The sequence below is a fragment of the Sturnus vulgaris genome, chromosome 1 (genome assembly GCF_052056855.1).
Source record: "Sturnus vulgaris isolate bStuVul1 chromosome 1, bStuVul1.hap1, whole genome shotgun sequence".
NCBI lineage: Eukaryota > Metazoa > Chordata > Aves > Passeriformes > Sturnidae > Sturnus > Sturnus vulgaris.
Window position 1 is genome coordinate 120788958 of NC_142243.1, and position 19936 is coordinate 120808893.

Sequence of the window (19936 nt, forward strand, 5' to 3'; positions counted from 1 at the left end):
GTTTAGTCATATCAGATCTACCACTGAAATAAAACCAGCATGTTTTGAAGACAGAAATATGCCTTGGAGTTTCTTCTATTTTCTAAAAGTTCCCCCTTTTCCACAGAGACTGTCATAGCACATCTGATGAATTCACTAGAAATCACATACTGAAAGGCTCTGGAAAAGGAAATACTTCTACTGTGAGAGGGTGACTGAGCACTGGCACAGGTCTCCCAGAGAGGGGTCCCTACCCTGGGAGATATTCAGTAGTCATCTAGACATGGTCCTGGGGAAACGAGCCTAGGTGGCCTGGGTTGAGCAGAGGGCTTGGAACAGGTAACCTCCAGAGGTTCCCTCCAACCTTTACCATTCCATGAACTGTCTTTGCTCTACTAGTACTCAAGTGGGACCCATGCATTAACTTAAACACTGGTCTCTTGTAAAACTGTCCAATCTCCTGATGTTTCCTGGAGACGTTTGCACAGTGGATGATAGCCAAGAGGTATTTGCACAGCATCAAAGTATGCAGTCCAAGTAGTCTGGAGGAAACATCATTGTGCTACAGCTCGGAAAAGCACAGCACACATAGGTGTTACACTTTGCAACTAATTAGGCTGTTCTCTACCTCTGCTGTGTAGGAATATTACCTACATAGTAGCATTAACACAAACTGACAAACATTTGAGGAATTTTGCAGCTCATGGGGATCAGTATTCTGAAAACCAAAGGAGAAATCTTCTACCATGGGAATCTATTATACTACATCACTTCAGATCAGTCTCTGTCTTCACTTTTGACTGTGTAGTCTTGCTGAGCATCTCTAGGTAATTAGGAATAATTCCCTCCAGCCTTTGAACAGCATTGGTGTCTTTTGTGACATTCTGGTAGCCCCCCTGCTTTCCTCAACTTATTTGTTCTGCTCCAAGCCTTTTGAGAGACAATTGACAAGTATGGGTATATCTTGGCTGTGCCTAGGAATGGACAAAAGAGCTGCTGGAGAAGGTTTGACTGATGGGATAAATAGAGAGACCACTGCTGAGATAAATGAACAGCTCCTCTGAACATCACTAGTTACCATCTTTTTGTAGTGCATACTGAAATACCAGCGGTGGGGCTAGTGGATAGTGGCAGGAATTGGGAAGGTAAAGGGGGATAATTACTGCATCTGTCGTTTGCAAGGACAGGGCTAGATAAACCTTTTTGAAGCACTGCAGTCCAACTGCTATGGAGAAAAAGCAGAAGTTGGAGGATTTAATGAAATAACTAGACAAATGGAAGTAAGTCACTGAGAGATGAATTAAGTTCTGTTAAAATCAGAGCAAGAAGTTAAGATTAAATAATTTGAACACTTATATTATGAAAGAGATCTAAATATATAACATACACAGAACTTTTGTTCTGTTTTGTACCTGAAAGGTACCATTCCTACTTCTTAATACTTGTTTTAAATTCAGATCATAATTCATCCTTCTCTCTTATGAACAATGAATTACCAGTTTGTAACAAGCCAAAGTCAAGATCTTCTTATTTGATTCCAAAAGAAAAGATGTATTTCCATTGGAAAAGGAACAAGTGGGAGTTTGCACATCTAGAAGAGTGCTGGCCACACGCTCAGGGAGGATGAATTCAAGGTTAAACAGGTGCTGTTTGAATGATGACATTCTGGAATGGCATTCCAGAAGGGCTAGGGGAATCAAGACAGTTTATGTAGAAGTTAAACTCCTTAAAAGAAGTTGAGAGTGGAGTTAATTTTGGTATCAAAGACTCAAACAACCCAAAAGACATATTTTATTTCCCTGTAGCTCTATAACAATAATTTTCCAGAATGAGTGTTTCTGTTGACAACTTTCTATACCATACATGTAGTTATATATATACTTTGAGAACTTTATTCTCCATTCTGCCTGAATAGGCTACAAAATCACAGCAAATAATGTGAGTTTTATTTCTACAAGAAAATGGCCAGATCTTAGAATACCTGCAAAAGAGTGAGATTTAAAGCATGATGTAGCTATGTTGTCATCCACCTCTAACTACAGTGTTCTTCTTTCATGTTTGAGAATAATCTCAGACTTCCCATTCTTTTTAATCTAAACATACTTACATGTCTAAATGAGACAAAAATGCCCATATAGCTCTCTACTGGAAGTTATTAATACAAAAAAACTTCATTATTGAATTACTTAAGATAACATGAGCATGATTTGTCATGCTGCTGTTTCAGTCCTATCCCAACCCTTCTTCCTGGCCAAATAACTCAGGAGGTGGAGGGATGTTTTTGCTGTGCTGTAAACAAAGAAGGATATTTCTGTATTTTACAAGACAACATGAAATGATCCAGTGTCAGAGAGTCTTCCTGTTAGTGCAATGGCATCATCAATGCAGTCTCATAATATGCAATGACAGAGTCAAAGGATCTTTGAGTGTTGCTACTATACTTGAAATTGGCTTTTGAGAGCAAGTGAATGACCTGCAGTGCAGGGGCCTATTTAAACACATCATCAGACTTCTGAGCTGGTGCTAAACTGCTTTTTTTGCCCTTGTGCATCTGTCAAATATAAGCAGTCTCTCATTCTTCTGTTTTTGCATGGCTGGCATTCGAGACATGCATTGGAGAGAAGTTTTCTGAGGAAAAAATGGAAACATTATCCAGGCAGACATCTAAACTCCTGCCTGCTGTGGAAATAGGCTCTGTGCTGTGGCTCAAATTAGGGGTACCAGCCAGCACATAATTTTTATTACTTGACTGCCTTGGATTAATACTTAGTTTTTCCTGAAGAGAGTTGGTGATTGAAGATACACTCACTGCCTTTTTGGAACCACAAACTAATCATAAGATGCACTATCCTGTGGGAAACCTTATGTTTCTCAAGTCTGGCATGAATCAATTTGTGCCATTTGATATTTTATGCCAAAGCTCATATCAAACAATTTTGGTTCGTTAAATTTGGACCTCTAACTGTCCAACTTGTCCAAGTCTATGTGAGCTCTGAACATGTATCTTCCTTAGTCATGGAAGGAGAGCTCCATCTGGTTTAATTTTCTGTCTTCTTTTAAAACACAGGTTTAGAGGGCTTTAAAGAATCATAAAAGAAACTTTTTTCAAGAGTAGAGGGCTGCTTTTTGGCAAGAAGGAGCATGACATTCATCTACTAGAAGCTCTAAATACTGGTTTTATCTGTTTACCTTGCAGGGATTTCAGTTCTTCTTTCACTTTGCAGTCTGGGTGCCCATCTCAGCATCTCTTCCTTAACGGTCAAACTCTCCATGCTGAGGATGGGTTGGGTACAAATCCTGCAACATAGGTTCCCAGCTTTTTCTCTTTCTCTCATTTTTCTCTCTTTTCTTTTTTAAACTGGATCCCATAGTCATCAGGATCTAGGAGGGATCTAGGGCTGTCACCTTCATTATTATCAAGTTACCTCTTTATGTGTTACCTTCTTACCTTGCCTATTATGCCTTAGGAATTCAAAGAAGTAGTAAACTTGTTCAATTCTCACTTTTGTTAGTTAGTCAGTAAGTACTTCACCATGTCTTAAACCTGTGTATTGAGGAAGCCTGTAAAGGTACAGAAATTCATTGGATGTGTTCAAATGTGGAAATAAATTAAAAAACCCACTACAATTACAAGAATTTGTATTTGAAGATTTGAAGGGATATAACAGTGTGGCAAATGAAAACTTTCTTTTAGATTAAATCCACCATATATGTAGCTTGATATAATTATAAAGAAGTCAATTGTAATTTGCTTTTCCACTCTCTCTAGTGTATTTTTACATGGACTTCTTCATCCATAGTAGGATAGAAATATTTAAAGATTTTTAACCTCTAACCATGTCTTACGCTGTCTTTTGCTGTATGTGAGCTGGCATTTAAATGAAACAACCAAGGGAGTCTTAAATGCCATTATAAGCATGTTCATTCCAGCTGTTTGCAGGATTTATAGGTCAAGCAGCCAAGGGGCTTGACTTTAGTGTTTTGGGATCAGTTACAGCTTCATTGGAGGGTTGAAATTCAATCTTAAATCACTGTGCTGTAACGAGTTGGCGCTATGGGGTTTTATTACAATAGCTGGCTTCTTCCCTATCGTGGCTACCCACAGACTGTAACTGCATTTTTATGGGGTCTGTTTGGTACAGATGTAGCCATCAGCCTCGAGTATATCACCCTGGCACCCCTAGTGTGCTGGGAACTGGAACTATTTGAGGCCACCTTTTATATCACTGCAGTCAGGTGATGCTGCAGAATAAATATTAACAAACTCTTCTTCCATGCTGATGAGATTCTTAAATAATTTGCTATTGCCTTTCTGAGCCAGATCCTGCAGCCTTGATGTAGTCATGGCTTCTTTTGACTTTGTGTGAGCTTTGTCAGGGACAAAACTGGAGGGTTGGTCTCAGTTTGGTGAAATTCATAACAACATCATATCAAATCTATCACTCAAAATCTTTCTGCACATCACCAGTGTAGTTGCAAGACTTTTGTAGTACACATAATTAGAAAAACAGTTTTCTATTAAGAATTACCTTTGTTTTGTGTCTGAAAATGTTAAATAGTGATATTAAATATATGTATATATTTGTTAAAATGTGGAGAAAAGAATCTCTTCAGCACCCTCTAATTAAATTTATAGATTTTAAAGATCTGGCATTTACCAGCTCTCCTTTTTATACTAGGGTCAGTCCAAATTACCTGATTAGATCAACTTCTTTGGCATTTATTTAGTGGGTCTTTTCGTTCTGAGTTGTTAGAGCAGTGTATTGACTTTCAAAAATCATTGAACATATACTGTTCACTCCCTACTTGTCTTTTTTCTTAAGCATTTATCAAAGAACAACTGGTAAAGTATTGAGGAGTGAAACATTTTGTCTCCTCTGAAAATATTTTTTTGTTTTGTTAGAATATCATGTCTTCAGCAATATTACGTGCTGTCACTACCATCACCCTCCATTGAACTTGTTTACCAAAGCAGTTACCAGAATGGTGGGAAAGCCTTTACTTCCTTCAGAGTATTTTCCATATGAGTTGAACAGCTAAATAAGAATAACATTCATTGTTGAAAAGCAGACCAGGCTGTCTTAAAAAGACAACATATTTCTTATTGAACCTGCCTTTCTTTTCTTGTTTTTATGCTTTGGCCTTCACTAATCTTGGCTGTTGCTCTTTTCTCGAGCTCCTTCAGCACATATATATTTCTTTTGCTTTATATTTTATTTAAAATTACCCAAGTGACAGCCAATTACCTGTCTGTCTGACCAAGACTACAAAGGCACTTTCATCATCAGGTTTTTTTTCTTCTCTGACAATTACTTGTCAGAAAGCTAAGTTTCTCTTTTGCTCCATTAAACTGAACTTACTGTAAATATTTGTGATTTGCTCAAAATCTTTCCTGACATTCCTGACATAACCTCCATGACACAAAGTCTTATAAGTGTATTTAGTGAGCTGTTATGAGGAATTACCATCTTAAAATCACCCAAAAGCTAGTATTTCACCTGGACAAGTGAATGCAGGTCATTAAAAATCTAATGAGAGTTTCTTCTGTGGTTAGATGATTCCTTTGACTGTCACAAAAACTATGAAGCAGTGATCCAAGTCAAAGTTAAACATTTAATTGTGACACTGGCTACACTCATGTTTGGTAATGAAGCCTCTGTTGGACGATGGTAAGTTACAAATAAATAGGCTGCAATATTTAGCTGAGGAACAGTAACTTGCTAAATAGCATTCTTCAGCTGAGAGTGATCATCTGACACCTCCCTTCCTCTTCAGGTTTAAATGCTCTCCCCTGCATTAAAAACCTGGCATTTCTCTGGTGTTAAATCTTACCTTCCTTTCTACTGAAGTCAAGCCCATCAGTAAAATTCTGAAATCACAGCAGGAGTATAAAATTTGTATAAAAAGTGGATTATGCATTACCATTGGTCTTTGATGCAACTTATTTATTTACTTAATTATTTATTTTAACCATCTTCTTTCATCACCTGTTAATTTCCTGTTAGAAATCCTGGGGTTTAGCATGTGGTAAGTCAATCTTTTACTCTCTCATGCTGAGGTTTTATTCAGAGTAGCTTGGCAGCTTTTTGATGTCTTTTCCCCTTAAATTAGAAAGTGCATATTTTCCAAATGTGAACACTGAGTGTTTGCCCCAAGGTTTTACAAAAATGTTTTCTCAGTGGAACATCTGTCAAGGAAAAAGAAATACACACCTAAGAGCCCTGCAATGTGAAGACAGACTTTAAGCCAAATGTGGCTAGTGCTAAGAGTGACCTTGATCCAAGGTCTTGTCTATTCCAGCCAAATGCTCAGGCTGCACGGGGGTGGAGGAGGCTCCCAGTGCTCCTCTCCTGCCTTGCCATTGCCTCTCCATTATGTTGGTGTGTAGCTTTTTGGGAGTGCCCGCCAATCTGGGCACAAAAGAAGAAAGGGAGAAGGGAAGAAGGGAGAGGAGATAGGTTGTGAGGAAAAGGTGATTGCACTGCTGAGCTTAGCAAAGGTATCCCAAGGCTTCAGAACAGAGGGCACTTAGAGCTCCAGGTGGAGTTTCTGTGGAGGAGGCTGGGGAACCACCTCAGTTTTTAACAGCTGCATTTGCCAAACTATACTGTACAAACGATATATTTGCCAGACTATACTGTAATTCAGTACATTGGAACCAGTGGTAATGATAAAGAGACCAATCCTCAGAGATTCATCATGTCCAGGAAACTCTTCCTGGAGCCACAGGTTAAATTTATGATCATAAGATGAAGATGAGAATTTTGAAGAAAACATCTTTATCTGTAGGAGCAGCAGTTAGTATGGATGATGTGCTGTGCCCTGGAACTTCTGTGATAAGTATCAGCAATATCAGCCAACTCTAAGCTTTACGTGCATAATTCAAATGTTCCAGATAATTCCTGACCTGAATTTAGAAAATGAATACTATGAACTGTAATTTTTTGATTCGCCATTTTTTGTATACTATTTTAATTTTAGAAGGCTGAGTCCATTTGTAACAGTGTCCATTTGTGAAGTCATCATTTTTCTCCTTTTTTCCCCCTAGCTTGTAAAATGGTTTTAATTTCAAAAAGCATTTCAAAGCCAAGTAGTTTTACAGCTCTCCAGTTATTAAATATTTCTTTGATTTTTATTAGATTTCTCAAATACAAGTTTGTTAGATATACTACTGATATTTTTCTGGTTGTTATAATTTCTAGGGATTGTTTCACATGGCAGATTGAAGCAACTTTTTAATATCAAATGCAGAGTAGATTATACTTCCCAGGTTTTTAAATTTAATAATTTGTAGAGAACCAAATATGCAGTTATATTAACTTTTTATTTAGCAATTTTATAGCCTTCTGTTTATATCATGACACTTTTGGGTCTTTTCTTGTATGAAATATCTGTTACATGTGAAAACTCTTTGTCTTGATACAGTGACTTCTTCTGTTTGGTTCTATTTATTAATCTCAAGCTAACATGTCATTTATAAAACTTTTCCATTAAAATATAAAACTGACTGTTTTCCTTGATGTTTCTGACAGAAGAGAAAATTGAGTTTTAACACATATTTGAAAAGCTGACTTTGTAACTCTGTTGTGGTGTCTCATCACTCAGACAGCTTCTGATACAGATTTTGAAGTATAATAGGACCTGAGAATTTAGAGGAGGGGTTTAATCCACAGGGCACCCTGATGAAGCCTTCTCTCATAAATGTTTTGTGATTTCTCAATTGATGAGGAACATCTTGGTGATTTCTTTCTGCAGATCCTATCCAGCATTGCTGATCACTGCCTTTTGCTTTGCTACTGCTTCTCCTTAAGCTCCTTGTGAAACATTAATGCTACAGCTGCACTATTTTTAATGTTCAGGGGCTCCAATTGTGCTGCACATCTGGTTGACCCCTCTAGGTGAAAAAGCTCAGAATTCAAACAGATTAGTTCACCTGAAGTTTTTGCTGTTCTTAATACAAAAGGGCTTGAGCATAGCTGGAAGAGAAAGTTCACCCTGAGTGACTTTATTGCATCCCCATCTTGCAGCTTAGTACCTTCTTGTGCTCTGCAGGAAGTGAGAAATGGGAAATGTTTGGAAGACTTAGTGAAAGAAAGAGGTAAAAACCCAAGACTTCATTAAGTGAAGTGCTACTGTCCCACTAGAGCATTTTACTGCTACTCCTGGTCTCCTGAGTCATGCACTTTGCATTACAAGATTGTCAGTGATAATGATGACTAAATAACAAAGTGCTCCCTTGCCAACAGTAATAAGAAATATCGTGTATCCTTTTCCAAGCCTTGTTATGATTAGAAAATGTTATTTCCCATCAACTTTGATAGATTTTTATAAGTTCTCATGGAAATATTTCACTCAAGTGGACATAGCTTTAATCACAAGCATATACCTAGTATCTAAATTGCTGAAACACAGCCTCCTCTTTTATTTGCAAGAAAGGTTTGGGTTTTCATTCCACTTCTATGTTACTCATTTAAAAAAGTATCACACAACAATTTATTATGGACAGTCCCAAACTTTGTTGTCTTAGCTGTCAGAAGTAGTGGAAGTGCAGCCTCTCCCAACTTGGTAGGGAACTGGTATGATAGCAAACCCCAGAGGACCTCAGTCACATCATACCCCAGCTGCAGCCTCGAGCTCCTCTGCCCTACTAAATTGATATATCTGACTTCTAGCAGTGGGAGATGTTGAGCCAGCTAATTTCAGGAACCTCTCCTTTCCCTCTAGTTTCAGTTTTTTAGGCTGTTTTTAGAAGAATCTGAAAATGGTTACGCAATTAGAAATTCATGTGGGAAAACTCTTGTTGAGAAAAACAGCCTCCTTATAATAAAAATGTTTCTGGTGTAACATTTTCAAGTACTCACGTGCACATAACTCCAAGTGAAACCATCTTTCACAGAATCTAGGCTAGTTTGGTGGCCACTGATGGATACAGAGATTTTGGATTTAGGCAAACATCAACAGTATGGGCTCTTCATATCTGTGCAAAATCAGCCTGTAAATGTGCACAGGTGCCTGTCCCCTTTATTACGATGTGTTCTGTCAAATCAATTACCTGAATCACAGCCTGTGTTAGAGATTGCTTTTTCATTTGCACAGAGCTGAAAACTTTGTGGCCTTCCCTGCTTCTTGGGGGCTCTGCTGGGTGAATACTAGACATAAGAACAGCAGCACTCAGGTGCTTCCTCTATTCAGTCCATATTGCTCATGGTGTATAGAAAACAGATCTTAATATGTTTCCTCTGCCATGATCATGAATTATTAGGTTTTTAACTACTGCCTGTCTTGACTGCAAGGTGTTATAATTTAGAAGAGAGTAGCAATTTGAGGAGGAAAGACATGCCTCCTACCTCTTTCTTTTCTTTAGATTCCCCTCTCCCCCCGCACCACCCCTGCTAATGTATTCTGTGGGCTTTGGGGATGAGACAAATTACTCTGTGTTGATGACAAGAGCAAAATAAATGAGCCTTAGCTGTGCAGGAAGGTGTCTCTGCATAGCCTGATGGTGAAAGCACTTCTTAGTGGGGAAGGGATGGTACTGTATGCTTGGCATCCTGCTTCCAGGGCTCCTTCAGTGGTTTCATGCTGTCACTGTATATAAAATAGAGTTAACCCTGCAGACAAGAAATGCTAACAACTCTCCCAGTTTTGTATAAATGCCATAAGCAATAGACTGTGCCCTCCTGTTTCTGCTTGGACTCTCTTTTTGACTCGTGAAAGAAAATTTTTTTTTTTTTTTGCCTATGACACAGCTTCAAAGAGAAGCTCTTTCCCTTGGTATCCTAATGTATAGGAAGTGGGAGGAGAGGAATGAGTAACTCAATAGGCAGCAGGAGAGGAAATGGAAATTTATTTATCTGTGTTTGTGGTGGGTAATTCTTGGAAAAAAAGACTTTATGTGTAACTCTGTCTATGGTGAACATACACATGTTCCCCCTCATCTTTGCTAATATACTTGTGGCCACTGAGCTATTTTGTGGGAGCCTAGACCTGCTTGATTCAGAAGTTGCTTGGCAGATATCAGGGAGATGCAGGCTTTTATCTGATCCAGTTTAGGCATGAGCTGAACACCAAGGCTTTCAGCCTTTTGTCTGGTAGAAAAGTGCAGTGGTTGTGCTCCTTTATGTTCTAGTATTAAGTTTTTCAGACATTTAAGGTGATGATTTGAACATTTATCCCAAGGGTCAGTTTAAGAATGGACAGATACTAACCAGCTTCATTCATATCTGTGCTGCAGGCTTTTGTCTATCAGATAGCTCTAGGTGTTTCAAAGCTACATCAAATGCATAATGGCCTCCATGACCCACCATAGTGAATTTCCTCAATACCCACTCTGGGCAGGCTCTCTGCTCCTGACACCAGCACGTTCTTGTGCCTGGGGAAGTAGCCAGGCAGTGACATTGTGGATGTTAGTGAGCCATTAGAGTTTTCTGTCACATTAACCAGGGTTATTGTGATGGGTGGTCTTCCCAAAGAGTGGGTAACTCATGGCCAAGGGCTGTTTTGAGTAGGTAAGTGTATAGTTTGCACACAGCTGCCCTGTTTCAGAGCCAAGGACACTTTAATGGTGACAATGCTAAGCCAGCTGCCTTCAGTGCTGGGAGTGTGATAGGACACCCTTAATTTATTGGTGCAGGTGAAGACCAAAGCTGCAGGAGAGTTTTAGTGAATGTCAGGGCAGAGGTGGCACTAAGCAAGTCCTAGATTTGACAGCTCCGACCTCTGCTTGCTTGCTAATGTCAGAGCTCCAGGAAGAAGACACATTTTCTCTTAAAACTGGTGGTCTGTGAATTTTTTAGCTGTTTTGCTCACCCAGAAGATTTCCACTTGTAATGGGAATACAAAAGTCTTTGGCTCTGATCATGGATATTATATATACCTTCCTATGTCATACAGAACTCAGTATGTTGTTGCTAGACCATAAACTCTAAGTTCTGCCTGTGCCAAAGATCTTCCAAAGCTCTTTATTTATCATCTTGCACATGGGATTTGGGGGATTCTTGTATTGCACTGTGTGATTTTCATTTATATATGCTGGACCAGATGTTTAGCTGATAAAAGTCAGTGTAACTTCACTGATTGCAAAGGATTTGCACCAAGACCATGATTCAACTTTTATACATCTCATTGTTTATCATATTTATTAACCTCAGTATAGAGAATATAGTTTTCACGTCTGCTGTAAGGGAGGGGTTTTGTACAGAAAAATGGATTCTGCTCTCAGTGACACCTAGCCTCATCTTACAGGTGAAGATTGAATCTGGCTATAATATGTAAAATGAAATGGTTATGTGAAATACCCACATACTTTGGTTGGTATTCATAGAGCCATGCTTGCTCCATCTGTCTCAGTTATAAATATTGTAAGTGCACATTTCAGTAAATTTTAGGGTTTGTAACAATGTAGTAAAATCAAGTAGATGTTAATAAATTCTAGCAAGCACAGAAACTCAGTTGCTTCTCAGTAGGTTTCTATTTAGCTGCTCAAGAATATCTTGCTACAGCTGCAAAAATATTGAACTAAGTTTAAACTCCAGCAAATATGCTAAGAAAGTTGATTTTTCTGTGTTTAGAACAGTGGATTGGATTGTCAAAAATGAGTAGCAAATGTGTTTGCAGAAGAATTTTATATCTGGCTTTTTGTTTTTCTTTTTTGCCTAATGTTCAGAAACGTGGAATTACCTAAAGAGCCACATGCTGATTCAAAGATGAAGGCTGGTGCTTCTTAGCTTCCTCCTTTTCCACACCCAACTAAATCCCAAAATGCCATGAGGACCGTGGGAAGAGAGCTATTGGGCTGCCACCATTTCTTTCTGATTTGTAGTTGCCCAAAAGTAATGTAGCAGCTTTTGAAGGGCACAGATGGCTCATTTGGCTGTTGGTTTTGGAGCAGTTTGCTCTGAGGTCTTCCAACGTTTTCTGCTGCCTTTTAGCCCCTGAGCCTATGTCTGTGCCTCAGGTAGTGAGGAGCTCCCAGCAGTCTTCCTGAATTCCTGCATTAAGGAACTCCTGGGATCACAGTGGCCATGTCTGGGACTTGTCTGAGCCTGCTCCGTCCTTTTGGGCTTTTAGGAACAGATTGAGGAACTTGCAGTCGAGTCTAGTTGAGAGTAAATCTTAGGAAACAAAGACATGGGGAAGGGAGGAGCATGATGGTATTTCAGGAGCAAGAGCAAGGTTTGCATAACTTTGCTCACTCACTGGCGAAGCCCGGTGCAAATAAGAAAACACCAAGTGTTCTGTCCAACCCATAATTAAAAAGTGGATGTTCTGTTATGTGTTTTCTTACAGATGGCAGCACTAGAGAGACAAATCTTTGACTTCCTGGGTTTCCAGTGGGCTCCTATCCTTGGCAATTTCCTACAAATAATAGTTGTCATTTTGGGTTTGTTTGGAACCATCCAGTTTAGGCCTCGATATATAGTCGTGGTAAGTCTCATTTATTATATTTTTTTTGTTTGTTTTTTGCCATAAAACCCGTTATATTACAAAGCAGAATTTTCTTGCTTTCAAAACACTAAGTGGTATTTCTGTGGAAATGGTAGAAGTCTCCATGTCTGCAAATTTAGGACTACTAAGTGAATTTTTTGAGATTTTGAACATTATCAAAAACAGGTAACCTGGAGAAAGTGCTGTCAAAACTATTATTATGGTACAAGTCAATTAGACTCTATGTAAATAAATAAATAAAGTACAAATTGTTGTTCTTTTTGTAACAGACGAGAATTGATGGCGATTTAAAAAAATATTTGCAATGTCCAAGTTATATTTAACTACATCTTTCTCTTAAGCAGAGAGGAACAAGAATTGTAGAAATTTCTTTGGTCCTGTGACCCATGGGTTACAAAGAAGTCTCCTTCTCACTTACATGTAATTTTGTCAAGACCTGTATTTATGGCTTTGACCCTAAGTTGTTGTAAATTCCCTGTGATGCTTGTAGCTTGAAGCTTCTCAGTTGGTTTTTTTTCCCCATGTTCTCAATACAGCCAGGATTAAAAAGAAATTTCAAAGCTGTGAAGTAAAGTGCCAACAAAAAAAAAAATCTGTTCCTCCCCCACGTTCATTTTTGAATGTAAGAATATTATGTCTTTACCTGGTAATGGCTGTATTTGGAACATTTTGGTTGTGTTGTCAGTAATGGATTTTAAGAGGCTAAAGTTATCTTTCTTTTTCCTCACAAAGGAATGAAATAAATGTCTGCTGGGGAAAACTTGTTGAATGCTTAAAAAGCATCTTTTCTAGTCAAGCCTGGAATCTTGTAATTCTTTGTCACATCTTAAAAAGTGAACAAAAAATACATCCAAGATTTTACTCATGTTAGCTAAGCTTACAAGCAGACTATAACGAATTGAAAATGGATTCATATTAAAAAATAGCACTTTTATCTATTATCTGTGGTTGAAGAACTGCTCATCCATATATTGGTGACTCACCTTTCTGTTTCATGCTCTCCATTTTATACATAAGAAACAAGTGTAAGCATCTGTTAAATTATGTGGGAAATTCATGTCTGAAGTGCAACACTACAAAATTTCTTGCCCCTCAGGTTCAGCACTGCTGTTCAATGATGCAAGCTCTGTTTTAATTTTCAAATGAAATGCAACAGATGTTGACTGTTTCTATATATTTTCCAATGTAATTGAACATTTTAGGGTACGCTAAAGTTGTTTTAGAGGTAGAATCATAATTAAAGAAAGAAACACGTCTCCAGAAAGATACTTTATGCTGATTTAGCTGAATTCATATTCTGATTTAACTTTAAGCATATTTAGGAATTCTAGCTTCAGCAGGTGCCAATACTCATTACTGGGAAAGATCAAGGCTTTAGAGCCCAGCTGGTCAGAGCATGGTGCTAATAATGCTGTGGGTCACAGGTGTGATCCCTGTATGGGCCATTCACTTAAGAGCTGGACTTGATGGTTCTTGTGGGTCCCTTCCAGCTCAGAATGTTTTGTGATTACTCACTTGCTCCTCCCATCACCACCTCTTTGAGTGATCTGTGATTATACATAGGATTTACAGTGAAGTAGGAATAGTTTGGGCCAAACCCTGAAGTCTGAGGGGTGTCTGTAACACAACGTGTCTGCAGCTGACCTCACAATCAACACCAATGGAATGGGGTGGCTGCCATGTCTTCCTGTTCCCTGACTGAACACTTCCCCACATCCTCTTTCCCACTTCTGGCAGGAGTTAACTGGACCTGTCACTATGTCAGTTCCATTTTTAAGCTGTGAGAAAACCAACCTAGCAAAAAGTGGAGATTTTTTTGCTAAACTGGTGACCTGAATCCATTCTGTGAGGTTCCAGTGGTTGCCAAGGTTGGCATAGGGCAGGGATTGGGACTTTGTATTTATGAACATCAATGTGGAGGTGGAGGGGAAAGGAATCGTTGCAAGACTTCTCTTGTTGCTAGCTCCAAATCTGTCAGCTCAGTCTCATGCCTAGCCAGCATAAGCAATCCTCCCTTTGCTCTGCTGCTGCCTTCAGTCCCTGTGCTTTTCCTGTGTGTGCACCAGCACAGGTACCAGTTCAATCACTTGGTAAACTGTCAAACCAGAACAGATCCAGGTTAAAGGAAACCATTTCCTTTACTGGTGTTAATTTAAGGTAGGTCAACTCTTTGATGTGTTCTGCTTGTTCCAGCAGATGGGAGAGGGGAAATTGGAACAAGTAGCCAGAGGAAGGAGAAAAGTGCATGGAGTCTTTCTACAGTAGTGCAGGGTTACACCAGCTTGAAGTTCTTGTTGAGCATAGCCTGAGGACCTTCCAGTCTATATCAACACATGCTGCCCAGAAGCTGGGCTTCCTAGGGCTGTGCCAGCCACAGTTTAGCTTTGGCCACTGTCCCCAGAAGCTCCAGAAGGAGTCAGTGATAGTGACAGTAAAGACGCCTACCAGTGCCAGCTGTATGCTGGCTGTATTTACCAAGGCAAAAGTGACAGTTCACCTGTAAACTTTCACTGCTGACATTAAATTTAAAGTCCGTTTAATGCAAATCTTCAGTAGTGTCCTGAATTTCAGTATTAAGTACAATGCAGAGAGGTTCTTACCAAGGCTGTGAGTAGTGAATTAGGCTTTAAATTTATGGAGAAGCTTCATGGCCTTCCATGTTCATAGGTCCACTTTCAGCCACATCTAAGCCCCTGGATTTGTTAGTGGCTGGTATCCAAGAATTTGGTACTGTGTCTGAAGAAATATTTTGAGTCATGCTTTCATGTACTCTTGTTAATGAAGCTTCTGATTTAGATTAAGTTTATTCCAGTTTAACTGGAAATGTAACTAACTGCTTCAAGAAAATTATGCTTAGTATCCATTGTCTTTTCCAGAAGACTTGCCTGGAAATCAGCGTAACTAATGCAGATGATCCCATCACAATATTAAAAAGCTGAAGTAAAGAGAGAATCATGTCAGATACAATGATTTACTTCTGTTAACTGACTCCATAAAATTAATCTGGCATGTATGCACACAAATTGTCCTCATGATAATCTGTCATACTCTGGTGGTGATCTTGACTTCAGCTGACCAGCTCTAGAGCCATTGTTTAACCTCAAGAGAATGTTTTTGATCTATCTTCTGTGCAATGAAATCTGTGCCTGAAGGATTCCCTGACAAGTGAAGTTACACAAAAGCTTTCACTTTGTCATCCTATGCTGCGTGTGTCATGTTCAGTCTCCTCAAATTTCAAAATATGTAAGGAATGGGAAAGTAAGTGAATAAATGTAATACATGTAGGGCCATAATTTGAAGCATATCTGTACTGTAGTTAAATATGAAACTGCTTCTGTAGGCACAATTGAGCAGGCTTTGGTTGCAGGTGCGTAGAGCCAAGGAGTTCAGTGAGGGCTGCAGTAGAAACTGATAAAAACAGTTGCAGTTGCATACTTCTGACTCTTCCCCTGCCATTGAACCCAGGCTGGCCAGTTTATCACTAGGCTATAGTGACCACATAAACTGCACCATAAGCATAGCCCTTGTAGATTAAAAGTCTGCAATAAAGAAATTAGTTTGAGTGATATAAAATTTATCATGAGAGCTTTCTACAAAAAAAAAATCAACAAACCAAAACACCAAAAAAAACCCAAACCCCCCAAAACCCCCCCACTATCTAAGATCTTCCACGCAGTGGCTGACACATGAGATATCTCTGTTGAATAGAATTCTTATTCCAAGTAGTTAAAGACAGTGGTTCATGTTCACTGTCTACAGTCCCTCAGATACAGAACTGTATGGATAGTGATTCTGAAATCTGGAATTTCTTGCTCAGACTTAAAATTCCAAGTCCTCAGTGCTTAGGAAACAGAGAGAGAGGGAGTGACGACATTAACTCCAAGTGTCCTAATTAGTTTAAATCCAATGATTATTTATAATAGGTTTTGTATTAATTAGTAATTTAGATAAATGTTGTGAACAATTTGTCCTATCACTAAGCGGATGTGCTATTTTCAGCATTTGAATATTTTTTGACTGAATTAAATCTGTGCGAAGTTCCCAGGGGGCACAAAAGTGCAGAGCTGATTCCCAATTTTCCCATATTAGCTCATTTGAAACTTACCCAAACATTTGCAGAGAAGAAAGAAACAGCTGAATTTCAGTTCTAGCTATGCTGTTGCACTCTTGTCATGAAGCTGCAGAGCTTTGCTGTGATCCGTTTCATTGTTCATGCTTTTCCTTTCTTAATAGATCTTGCTATTACCAGCAAGATTTTCAGGCTGTTAAAACTGATTAATGATGATGACAGGATACTTGTTAAAGTTGGGGATTTTCTCCCTCTGCTACTTCTGATTTGGGACTTCAAAAGGCTTCTGAATGATGAGTCATATAGCTAAAATTGCAAAAGCCGGGCTCAAAGCTGAAAAAAAAGTTTTAATAAATAGTGAGGAATGAAAATAATACACTTAAATAGGGACAATCTATGGTCGAAATCTCGGCTTTACTTGCCTTAATATATTTCATTAAATAATATTATATATAGGCAATGGATATAGTTGAAAAGCCAAGAAAGAGTGTCTTAAAAAAACCACAAACAAATAAAAAGCCAGAACAGCAGAAGAAAGTCTGTATAGGATACTTTATTCAGTATTCAAGCAAATGTTACACAGACAGTGAAAACACATATGAAATATTTAGGCTTCCAAAATTACTCATTGAATATCCTTCCTGGGAAGTCCTGTGTTGTTACTGCTCCATCGTGCTGATTTATGTCACTTCCCTTGCCATCTTTCATAAATATGGCTAATAAGGCTCTGCAAGTACTGATGCCAGGTATTACAGGGGGATAATTTGATGACTCACTAGTTGCTCCTTTTCCTTTTAAATATCCCTGAGCCAACATTCATTCCCTGTAATGCCATGAATGACACTGTCAGAGTAGCTGCTGCACTTCAGATTTAAATATACTCTTGAGATAGTTTATTCATTAAAGCTAGACTTATCCCACAATCCTTGTAATAGTCAAACTTAGAAAATTCTTTTTTCTTTTACCTTAACCAGTTGTTCTTGTGACGTTGTGTCCATCCAATGCAAGTGTTTTAACTCTAGATATGTTTGTATTTCACTGATATATGAAATCTATCTGCATTGGTTTCAATAAGACTGTAGAGTCAAGAAGTATAGAAATCTCACTGTTGTAGAGAGGGTGACATTATGAAAGGGGATATTTATTGGATGTTTAACGTGTAAGGTTTAGTGAGTACTCCCTCCACATTATTGATAAGGCTTCAAATACTTCCTCACACTGCATCGTGTACAATTCTTAGTGCAAAAGACCAAAAGAAAGAAAAGATGTAGTGCATCATGGAGAGAAATAAGCAAAGATTGTGACCTGGTCCTAAGTCTTTCCCTAGAAGGGGTCTGTTACAAAAATGTCCAGATGATTTTTCAGTGGTGCATCATTTGGGGTATAAAATAAAAATCCCAACTCTTCTTATTGATTCGACCTGTGTGGAAAATTCTTTCTTTATGCCAGGTGTGGTGAGGGTTGTGACACTGAGTATGAGGCCAGCTGAGCTGGGGTGGACAGAATGTGGGTGGCCAAAGAATTAGGCAGGAATTGCTGGGGAAGCAAGAGTGAGCAGACCCAGTAGGATGGATAATGTTCAGGACATGGAGTGGGAGAGGTTAAATGGCAGGTCAGATCATGAAACAGGATAGGTGCCTTGGGAAGGAAGTGAAACCTGAGGGCCAGTGTGGACCTGATGTCTCAGACCTTAACCATTCCTCCATTGAGAGAAAATTGCCAGCATGCATGGTGTGTCCCTTCACACAGAAGACGGCAACTTACGATGTTGCTCTGCTAGTGAAAATAAGAAATCTGCATCACGGGTCAAAAAGTTACACCCTTAATGACTCAAGCAGGTGTTAGTGTGATGCTACATAATGGAATATGCTTGATGGGGTTTTTTAAACTAAAATCTATATACATATAAATTTACACAATGCATATCAAGTCAGAAAGCATTTTTAAGAAAGAAGCACTCAAAATTTTAGAAAAATTGCTATTAAAGCCCTTCTGTGCAGTCTTACTATGATTCTTTTATATATTTGCAAAATTGAACTAGGTACCTACTAATTCTTATATTGTTGTTCAGTAGAAAGGAAAGATATTGGGGGGTTTCTGGTGATCACAGATGTAGAATAGTAACCTGTTTTAAGAAAACAGAGCACAATGAGAAGAGAGAGAAGCTACCAAGAAAAAAAGGGCTGCTTTTGCTGTGAAGGCTGTGTTCAGTAGCTGAGTTTTATCTCTGCTCTCAACCACTGAAACCTATTTTGACACAAAGTGAGTCACTTTAACAAAACCTGTCACCTGTCACATGCTTTGTTTTCTCCTTGCATTCTGGATTCTTGTCTTGAGACCTTGTGGTCTGATTTGCACAAGTGCTGCATGTTCAGCCACAGGGAGCTGAACACTGAGTTTGTAAACCGAGTGCATAACCTCAAGCATTCTGGAAAATGAACTCTTAAGGGCCTCCAGTTGGATGCTTATAATGTATGAATACTTCTGAATGTAATCTCTGTATGTATCAGAACATCATTTGCATTCTGAGAGCTGTATCATTCCCTTATAACATGAAATAAATTAGTTAATGTTTGTGCATCTCTCACACATTACAGCAATGAGCATCTTAGTAAACCTCATGAGGGAGTTATTATTCTGTCCTCAGAGCAGGGCCTGAGCCACAAGGAGAAAAGAAGTATTGAGCTAGCTGTTCATAGAATGTGTTAGGGGAGCTAAGATCCTTTAAAATAAAAATACATCTATGATGGCATTATTAATGTTTGAATTGTATTGCACAGCCACAAAACAGAAAAATTCAATTGGCATGCAAAGCCCAAATTCTGACATTTCCTAATTTTGCTTTCTTGCCTTTGCTGTCTTATAACCTTTCCTTAAGTACCTACAAAACTATGCAAGGAAAGAATTTGCTCCTTGGATATCCAAGAAGATAATAACTTTCCTACTTAGAAAAACGATATAGTGCTAATTACTGAATATAATGTAATTATTAAGTTTATAAAGCAACTGGAGCTCAAATTCAGATTTCTGCAGCTCTGAGAGTGCAGGAAGAGCCTCTCCATGCACAGCAGCTGGCTTTCAAGGTGCACACCTGCTTTGCACCTGCAGTTCTCTTTCAGTAATCCTCATGGTGGGTCAGGAACCAAACTGGTCCTAACTATGTAAAACAGCATAGCCTGGCCTGGGAAAGCAGGCTCAGTTTTTGCCTGCACAGTTCAGCATTGGTGCCCACGGGCCAGAATGAGGTTATTAATGGATTTGTCTTGGCCTGGCAGATCAAATAGAATTCCTTTTGTTGTGGTGACAGATTTAGTTCACAGAGAGATAAAAAATTCTTTATTAAAAAGAACACTCCCAAATAGTCTCAATTCTGCTTTTTACGTGCAACTGGGGTTGCATGTGTTGTTCATTAATTTTGACCTCTCTGCACGTAATGTTCTG

The 19936-nt window shown here is 38.8% G+C and overlaps 1 protein-coding gene across 1 annotated transcript in view; it reads left to right on the forward strand.

The window, feature by feature from the left end:
* The window catches only part of NKAIN3 (sodium/potassium transporting ATPase interacting 3), a 338790-nt gene that overhangs the window by 152059 nt on the left and 166795 nt on the right, over positions 1–19936 (forward strand). The window contains 1 exon segment of the mRNA XM_088175531.1: positions 12268–12405. Coding sequence (XP_088031657.1) covers positions 12268–12405 — 138 coding nt within the window.